We start from the raw sequence: 9,753 nt of genomic DNA on the forward strand, positions 1-9,753 counted from the left end.
CCTTAAACACTGCAAAGTACTCAAATGTAATGAATTATCACGGCCTGCTGTGAACTTTTTAGATCCTTAATTGCTTGGGGGAAGGCCCATCTATTTGCGCAGATATGGAGGGCAGATGAGCCTCACCTGCTAGCCTGAAATTATCAAACTGTGTGAAAGATCATCAATCTGAAGGGAAGGAAGCCAGCGTTGGGATTGTTTTAATATGGTCTACTGCCAAGACATTCGAGGAATTTATTCCTTGCTGAGATCTTTGGAAAAGTGAAATTTACTATTAAAAATTTATTTATTTTCATGTGAATCCATATTTACTCACTTTTTTTTGTAAATAAATTACATGACACTTACGCACTATACGACTGTAAATATCATTTTTCTTAATTATCATAGTTTATAACACATGCAAAACAAAAGGAAATGAAAGCTTATACCCCGGGTCAAATAACAATAAAAAATAAGATGACTTTGCTACCACCGTTGAGACTAGGTTGCGTTTGGATGCTGAGATGATTTCAAATGATTTGGATTGATTTATAAATAGTAGTATTTTGTAAGTTGTTTGAATGTATGAATTACATTGGGATGTATTTAACTTTTTTATGAGAAGTTAAAAAAATAGTATGATTGATTTGAGATGGGTTGAACTGATTTCAACAATCAAACACACTCGTATTGTTGAACCACTTTGAGTTAGTGTGACTCAAAACTAAGATGATTCCGTATTGTGTTTCCATATTGTGTTCCATGGCATTTGGTTGAGCCAATGTTAAGGATCATAGAATGTTGTTGCTCGATTTCCAAGATTTTGACTAGGAGAGAAATTAATATATGGAGTGGGTTTTGTAACATTAAAAATATTTAGAAAAAAATTAAATGGGCAATAAATGTCGTATGACCCATTTTATGCATCTATCAATTCTATTTGAGATGTTTGAAGTTTGGATAAGAGCTTGTGTGGACTGTAAACATAAGAATTTAAAAGATAATCAGCTAATTTTGTTACAACCATTTTCCCATTTTATATGATATAGAAGATAATTTTGAAATAAGAAAAAAACTAGGTGGTCCTTGATACCTCCAAAGGTGATCCGGCCATTCACTTAATCATCTCTCTCTCTCCAGCATTCTCCTCTCAGCCATTTCTCTCCATCACCTCCCCTCCTCGTTGATCATGGCCTTTATTTTCGTTTATCTTTTATCTTTTAGTTTTCTAGTAGCAACGTTTAACTTTGCCGATCTGCTACTTTTTGGTGACCTATGGTGGACGCGGGCCCCTTCTTCAGCTTCTCTAGGTGTCGATCATCAAACTGGCAGAAGAAATTCGCCCATCGTTGCATCACGTTGGCCTTACGCGCCGCCGCGCCTCGGAGAGCACTCTGCCACCATGAGCGACAGTTTCGGGATCTACGGCTTTGGATCCTCCAGATCCGACTGTTCTCTTCACTCTAGCTGTGGCGTGTGGCCTGCATGCGCCGCCACTGCTAGTAATGCCCCTCACCAGTGACTCGTCACAGTTTTCGATTGACACACTATGTTCCCGCTTTCTCTAACCAAGGATCGAGTGAAAGTGGATGTGATAGTTCCTTCCAGCGAGTCCAGACCAACACATTGTAGCATACCCATTTTTACTGTAGCTTCTAGCTGTAGTTTTATAGTTTGTTCATCAGACTATTTAAAAACCATCACTAGGCAGTCTTCCATTGTGGGAATTGGGTAAGAGTCAATCTTTTGGTCCGATCACCCCTTTTGTTTTTTTACTTTTGTGTTGTAATGTGTGTTGGCTTTAGAAAGACTGTAGATGACACCCACCCCACCAGATTTATATATTATATCCGTTAGTTTATCTATAAATACTTTACTTGCTGGAAAAAAAAAAAAAAAGGTGATCCGACCATTCATAAATGAGTGATTGGTTCCTTGGCCATCCCAACCATCATCTCAGTACGTTGCAAAATTTTAAAAATCATTTTGCACCGGTTGGTACGGTCAAAATTTACCGTTTGAAACAGTACTTGACACAATATAGGTGGATGTTTCATACTTGGTATGTTTCGATCAATACCGAACGATAATGGCGGGTTTTCAAATTTCGCCCGGTATAGAAAAATTGGGTTCGGACTTCGGAATGTTAATTAAAAGTGAATGACAATTTTGTAATTAAGAGTGAATTCAAAGGGCTTTTCATAAATATGTTTTTCTTAAACTCGCCTAAGGAGCATTTTCGGTTTTTCAATTTTGTTTAAATCCGTCAACTCTCTCTATTTCTTGTTTATATCTTCCTCGGATCTTACAAGCAACCCCATGCAATGGACTGTCTGTCAACTCTGGTTTAAATAGCTGATGTGGTACTGTTATTACTTTGAAATCAAAGTGAGATGAATTTATCAATTATCACAGTTAGAAGTATTATTAAGTTTTATAGATGAAAAATCTTACTCATCATTTTCACACCATACATCATACATAATTTTTTTATTTTTCTTCTTACCAAATGTTTTATGTATAGATTATGAGTAGAAAAAATCAATTACTTTATAAAGAATAAAACTATAAACGATTTTTAAAAAGTTAAAATAAATAAAAATAAATGTGATGTGTGGTGTATGAGGATGATGAGTAACAAAACTCTTTATAAATATGTGTTTTTAAGACTTGTACTATTGAATTTCTCATGTATATATGCTTTTAAAATTTATATTGTTCTTATTTTGGAACATACTTTATAGATATATATAATTAATTTATACATATATAAATTATCTCGAAACGATACGTCAAAACGATACTGATATTAAAATATTTCATTTTAGTATCTCAATCGAAACAGTCACTAAAATAATATTAAAAACTTTTAGTCTATTTCGTGTGGGCGGTAAGATTTATTTTGGATTTAAAAAAAGAATATATGGTACGTGTATATATATACATATATACACCATTGGATTTCACGTAATATAATCAACATTTAGGTTTTTTTTTTTTTTTTTTCAATTACAATGAATTTCATAACACACTCCAGTAGCAAGAGTTTTAAATTGAGTTTCTTGATTCACTCTACAATCTACATTCTTGGCTATTAGCTTGCACAATTAAAATTTATGCTTCTTACCTTCGAAATAAGAATAATAATACATTTAGCCTCGTTTGGTTATACTGTTTAGATGAATTGAGATTATATACTTCAAAATATATTTTGAATGGTAGTGAAGTTTTTGAGTTAAGATGAAATAAGATGGTTTATAAAAAAATGTATGTTTGAATAGCAAGATGAGATGATATATTTTATAAAAAAGAGTGTGTTTGAATTGTCAGATGAGATGTGATGGTTTTAACTTTTTAAAGATTTGATAAAGCAGAAATGCTTTGGGTCCCGAATTTGGGACCCAAATAGTATCTCGAATGAGTTTTTTTTTTTTACTTAGTGATTAAGAAAATGTTTTTTAATGATGTGATTTTTTAAAATGTTTATGATGATTAAAAAAATACATAAAAAAAAAGAAAAGAAAAAGAAAAAACTGAAATACACTATTCGGTAACCCTATTCGGGACACATTTTCCGTGACTATAGCACCGCTCTTGATAAAGTGATGGGTCCCACCAATTATTGAAAAATATTTTTAATTATTGGATGGAAAATATTATGAATATATTAAAAATAAGTAATATCTATTATTAATTTAAAAACTCATAAATATTTTGACTTTCCCAAAATATATTTTTGTAGCTGGTCATGATTATTTCAATATTCCCAAATATGAACGCATTTATTTGTTAAATGAAATTATTCTAATTATGACTTTTTGTTATGCCATATTTTATAAAATTTGAAATATATTTTTTTAATTATATATTACAATAAAGTAAAAAATTCTAATAGATAATTATATATATTAAAAAAGTGGTAGTTATCATTATTGTATCGGTACTGTAGCATTACTATAGAGGTAGATAAAACTTTGTAGAGATCAACTATAGCGGTACTATATCATCACAATAGCAATGATTGAAAAATCAAAAATAAGATAAAATTTTGCATTCTTTCGTTTGGATAGGTAGATGAAATATGAAGTACAGCTCAGATGAGATAGTTTGGGCATCCAAACCGGGCCTTTTTATTATGTTATAATCTATTAATATAATTATTTTATTTTATTAAAAATAATTTTAATTTTAGATTACAATCATTTCATTTGAAATAAATATACAAATCCGTGTAAAAAACTTAAATTTATCATTTATTTTAAATAATATAATTATTCGCGATAATAACTAAAAACCTATAATTTTTTTTAATGTTTTATTAATATATAGTTTTAAAAGATACAAGTCTCGTACACTCTATTTGAAAAAATGAAGTTCATTATTAAAATAAATAAATTTTTCCTGTAGATCTCAGATTTACTTACTTTCTTTAAAAAAAAATCCAAAACTTGCAAAACTAATACAACAAGAACAATTTTAGGGATTCTGCTGGAGTTCCTACTCTATTTTTTTTTTTTTCTTAGTGATTAAAAAGTGTTATTTAATAATATTATGAATTTTTTTCTTTTTTAAAAAATATTTTTTAACACTTTTAAACATTTTTAAAAAAAATTATAATATTATTAAACAACACTTTTTTAATCATAAAGTAAAAAATAAAAAAGGAAAAAACTGAAAAAAAAATAAATGGAGCGGGAGCTCCAGCGGGATCCTACCATTTTCCATACAACAAATATCATTTCTCATTTTTTTTTTAATTTTTTTTTTATTAACATTCCTTCAGTAACTGTACATTTCTCATCTTTTCCGGCCAATTTGATTGTACGACAACAAACGTTCAGTACTTAAAACACCCTCTCTCATTGTTGTCATTCAAATCCAAAGGAATCCCTTCAAAAAAAAAAAATTATCCAAAGGACCAAAACCCTATTTCAGCATTTTCCTGCTCGGATTCTGAGCATCGTCGTCACCGTCAACCAGATCCTCCAGATCAAAAGCTAAGTTCAAATGCTATAACCGGGTACGTCCGATAAATATCAATGTTTTATATATGCTATTTATTGAATTTTATTAGTCTGATTTCTCAGATGGGAATTTAACAACTACGTTGTTTATGCATTTTATGGTGATTTTTCAACAAATTACTCAATTGGGTTTAGTGGTATTTATCAAAAGGAGTTAAGATACGATTTTGGTGGTTCAGGGTGCTTACTTTGATGCCTTGTCATATCTTCGGAGATCTTGATCAAAGTGGGAATGCTAATCATTCGATATAATCGCAGTTAAATCCATAGCTGTGAAGAAGACCAAGAATTAGGTTATTTTTGGGATCTCTTCTTTTAGTGAATGTCATAAAATGGGTATTTTTATGCTATTTAACCAGTGCCTCTCGCTTGCCCAGCACAATTCTCACAAGAACCAGTTCTTGGGTCTTTGTTTTATGTTTTATAATTTTTTCAAAATGGGAGCTGCATGATGCGAATCCAAGAATTGAATTGAATTGCGGAGTTGTGGCAGCAGAGCCTATTATCAATACTGCCTGTAAATCTTAAAGGGCATTGTGGGACAGTAGTTAAATTTGCTGGGCTGGAGGCTAGGTTATTAAATCTTGACAAGCTAATATTTTGGACATGGCCAATTGAATCTTCAATTGTTGGATTATCAAAGGCATCCTAGGCAATTGAAAGAGGAAAATGAGCTCTTTGATTATATGCATGCAGCTGTTCATTTATATACAAAGTCGACTCTTTGTTAATTTGTATATTAGCATTTATTCTTTGGCGACGTTTGGCTTGTTCATCATCTCCTGGGTCGAGTCAAGTGGGTAATGTATTGTCTTCAGTTTTTATTTTTTGTATAGCTGATAAGTTGTGAGCTGAAGATGGTGAAGTTGACGATGATTGCCCGTGTTACTGATGGCCTTTTACTAGTAGAGGGACTGGATGATGGCCGTGATTTGAGAGATGCAGAATTCTATAAACAGCAAGTCAAGGCTTTGTTTAAAAACCTCTCGAGAGGCCAGAATGAGCCTTCAAGGATGTCAATTGAAACTGGCCCCTATATTTTCCAGTATCCTTTCTTCCCTTGTGAAGTTGTCACGCCATTGCATTTTTATATCCCTAGTTCTTTCTTTTTATTTCATGTGACTGAAGTGGGTCTCTCTCATATGCTTCTTTTGTACTTGGGTTACGCCCCTTTAGATTTATTCTCTTTTAAAAAGTATGCATGGAGCTTCTTCATTGCTTCATTATTTTTCCAGTATTACTTGTGAAAAAAATTGGAAATTCTGGTATTGTTAGGACTCACTTGGCTCAACTACTTGATCCCAATTAATTAGTTGTGAGCTTCAAACTCAGTGTGTGATTATGGAGAGTTAATAAGAATTGTGGATGAGTGTGAGAAATTAAGTTAATGTAGATGTAGTGGTCACAGTTATTGGTATGGCAACTTTGGTCACTTAAAAAAGGCTATGGAAGCTTTGGTTGGAACTTACTTTTTGCATCATTTGATTTTGTTTTCTATATGCTCCATCAAAGTAGTGATTTTTTTCTGAATGTTGGGACGAGTTTGTTATATCATCAAAGTAATGCTACCTTAACGCACCTTCTTAGTTATATCATCGAAGGACGAGTTTGTTACCTGACAATGTGTGACCGTGCTTATCCTAAGAAACTTGCCTTTCAATACCTTGAAGACCTCAAGAACGAATTTGAGCGTGTTAACGGGGCTCAAATTGAAACTGCTGCCAGACCGTATGCCTTCATCAAATTTGGTAGGGTCTGGCTTTTTCTATGTAGTCATTATTTGTTCTATGTAGTCAGCATTATTTATGGTGCTTCTACTGACGGTTTATTGCCCCTTTTTTTTTATGTTTAAAGACACGTTCATACAGAAAACAAAGAAACTGTATCAAGACACTCATACTCAGCGTAATATTGCAAAGTTGAACGATGAACTCTATGAAGTGCACCAAATAATGACTCGCAATGTTCAGGAAGTTCTTGGTGTTGGTGAAAAGTTGGACCGTAAGATTTTCATCCTTCTGTTTTTTAGAAACACCAGCATTTAGTCACTAATAAAATAAATAAAAATAAATACCTGCATTTAGTTATATCAGTTTGTTCTGGTGTTCGTTTGAAGCTATGCAACATAATGTATGGAACTCATGCAACTTAAACGCAAGTGTGCGCACACACTCATGTGGCCCATATGGCACCTCCAAAGCTAACATCATTCAATGTCTTGGAGTGCTTGTATGAATGTGCTTGGAAACACATGTATGTATATTGCATTGTTGATTGATGGTTGTATTTAGTCTCGAAACAATAAGATATTATCTGCATATACATATACATATACGCGCGTGCGCGCACAGATATATATATATATATATGCACATGTATATGTATTCACCATGGTCTATACAAGGGTAGAGAGCAATGCACATCCACCCACTTGTAAAGGGATCTCCCTTTGCTATATCAGGAACCTATCTTGTGCCATGAGGATTTTCAAAGAGCACGAAGTCATAATTGCAATAAAGTCTTGGTTAGGTGGGTCTGTGTGTTTACATGCTACAATCAAATTAGTGTTTGCTATTGTCTTTGAAGAGACCGCTATGCAGCATGCAGTTGATCGAAACACCTGTCCAATGTGAAGTTATGTTTGGAAATCAAATTGTAAGGTGTCAACCCACAATTATAGTTGTAATCCTCTCTTTTTTCTTTTAAAATTTTCGAATGTTTCTCAAGATTTTTGCTAGAAGAATGGATAGAATTTGTTATTTTCCCCTCTTTCTCCTGGATTGATAGATCCCTCTACTTTTCCCTTTGTAGAGAGTATATGTCATGTGTGTTGCAGGTTTTATAATCTATTCCAAATTTCAATGTTGCTGCAGAGGTCAGTGAAATGTCTAGTCGGTTAACATCAGAATCTCGTATTTATGCTGATAAGGCAAGAGACTTAAATCGACAGGTTAGTTTCATCAGATTAATGCACAATATACATGAGGCTCATCCTCCTAAACTCTTGGCATGTGGGAATCCTTGTGAGCATACTCAAATTTACTGCTGAAGTTGCAATCTGTTTGGTGCACAGAAATGCTTGTGAAGACATATTTGTTTATTTTTTTATAAGTAAAAAGAAATTGAATTGATACTAAAATAGGCACAGCCCAAGTACACAGGAAGTATACAAGAGAGTGCACCTAATTAAGAGCTAGAAATAGATACAAGGAAGTCATGGAATTTGGTACCATTAAAATCTATAGCTATGGCCCACATAAAAAAGGTCTTGTGAAGACATATTTATTGTTGCTTGAAACTTCTAATATAATGTGATTTTACCCTTCCTGTGGTAATGCACAGCTTGCAATTTTCCAAACATTACCCCAGTTAATTGAGCTGGTTTTAACTCTGTCTGAGCTACAGCCTGGCACATTTTTCAATGTATATTATACATAGAAAATCATGGCAGATAATGTTAATAGAGAGGACCCCCACTAGAATTTTTTTTGATAAGTGAACTCCCACTAGAAGGCTGCCAACTTAATGGTTTCATTGGCATTGGTTGATTATTTGTGCCTCTATCTTAATTGAGCCATCTTGTCTCATTCAGATGTAAGTATTTTTCTTATATATAAGCAAATGTAAACGAAAGGTTATTTGGATGAGACCTACGCATGACACCTGTCCTAGTAAAGATTTTGATGCAAAAGGGACTGCCTGACCATTTATGTTCGTAGCCATACATGGTATTAGATCTATACACGTGTGCACACAGAGAGAGAGAGAGAACCAATTAACTTCTTATTTGTTATCTTTGTTGCAGAAATTATCTTCATTGCACTTATTTGCGTTTTATCTTGACAGAAAGGCATGACATTTGCTTTTCTTAGCCTCCATCAGGCTGCTGTGTGCTTTTTCTCTAGATCAAATTGTTTCTCGTGTACCTGAATTTAATTTTTTTAATTTTTTGTTTATGTATATCTATGTGCGTGTGTGTAAGTATCTGAAAATCTTTTTTAAAAAAAATGTATGTATCCGAAAATAGTTTAGAAGATGAAGTTTACTTATCTGGTTGTTCATCTCAATTTCAGGCATTGATTCGGAAGTGGGCCCCTGTTGCCATTGTGTTTGGAGTAGTCTTCCTTCTCTTCTGGGTCAAAACAAAGATCTGGTGATCCAACTGACTATTCTGAAAACTTTGCACATTTCTCCTGTGCTTCTGGTGGCATAATAGTCTAGACTTCAGGTCTGTTGCCCATCCACATATGTACTTGAATTGTGTTTCAAGATAAATTCTAGTCTTCATGGATGGATTCGACTGAGGGAACTAGTCAGTAAGTAACTTGGGGTGATGGATCTCTGCATGTGGAGCCTTGAAAGAGAGACCCGTTGCCTTTAAGACCAGATAAAGAGCCAAAATATATTTGTTCAAAATTATGAGAAATCTTGAAAAAATGTTTTTTAGTTGCTACTTTTAATATGCTTCTATTGACCATTACATTGACGTACTTTAAACATTATCATATCAACCTTCCTAATTCATTTGGCTTTTGATTTTGATTTTGATTTTGATTTTGATTTTTTACTCGAATTCTAGCTGAATTATTTGAACTTCCTATCTAGTGGCATTTAACCAACTTGACTTTTATAGATTTTGTGCTAGTGTCTTGTTGCTCAATGAGGGTGGTTCTGAAGAGACCCGATTCCTCAATGCTTCTCTTTCTCCATACGTTGGTTGACACATTTGCATGTGAAACTGTATACT

At 33.2% G+C, this 9,753-nt stretch overlaps 1 protein-coding gene across 3 annotated transcripts; it reads left to right on the forward strand.

Annotated features, from left to right (window-relative positions):
* Nucleotides 1-4,742: 4,742 nt before the first annotated feature.
* Nucleotides 4,743-9,546, forward strand: LOC121261063 (25.3 kDa vesicle transport protein-like). Of its 3 annotated transcripts, XR_005939825.1 has the most exons (7): nt 4,791-5,002; nt 5,825-6,051; nt 6,594-6,754; nt 6,861-7,007; nt 7,123-7,259; nt 7,880-7,956; nt 9,080-9,143. XR_005939825.1 is itself a non-coding variant. In XM_041163221.1 (6 exons), exons 2-6 carry the CDS (start codon nt 5,864-5,866, stop codon nt 9,161-9,163), a joined length of 657 nt encoding a protein of 218 aa, XP_041019155.1. In that variant the 5' UTR covers nt 4,743-5,002; nt 5,843-5,863; the 3' UTR covers nt 9,164-9,546. The 3 variants fall into 3 exon arrangements, 2 of the variants coding, with proteins under 2 accessions (XP_041019155.1, XP_041019149.1); XM_041163221.1 differs by lacking the exon at nt 7,123-7,259 and having other exon boundaries at nt 4,743-5,002; nt 5,843-6,051; nt 9,080-9,546; XM_041163215.1 differs by lacking the exon at nt 7,123-7,259 and having other exon boundaries at nt 4,796-5,002; nt 9,080-9,546.
* Nucleotides 9,547-9,753: the final 207 nt, after the last annotated feature.

Source organism: Juglans microcarpa x Juglans regia, chromosome 1D, assembly GCF_004785595.1.
Source record: "Juglans microcarpa x Juglans regia isolate MS1-56 chromosome 1D, Jm3101_v1.0, whole genome shotgun sequence".
Taxonomy (NCBI): Eukaryota; Viridiplantae; Streptophyta; class Magnoliopsida; order Fagales; family Juglandaceae; genus Juglans; species Juglans microcarpa x Juglans regia.

What these genes read in the sequence shown, in the direction of transcription:
- LOC121261063 (XM_041163221.1), top strand. Translation starts at nt 5,864, where the DNA reads ATGGTGAAGTTGACGATGATTGCCCGTGTTACTGATGGCCTTTTACTA. An exon ending in GTATGCCTTCATCAAATTTG is followed by an intron (nt 6,755 to 6,860) that starts GTAGGGTCTGGC and finishes TTATGTTTAAAG; the next exon opens with ACACGTTCATACAGAAAACA. An exon ending in CAAGAGACTTAAATCGACAG is followed by an intron (nt 7,957 to 9,079) that starts GTTAGTTTCATC and finishes TCTCAATTTCAG; the next exon opens with GCATTGATTCGGAAGTGGGC.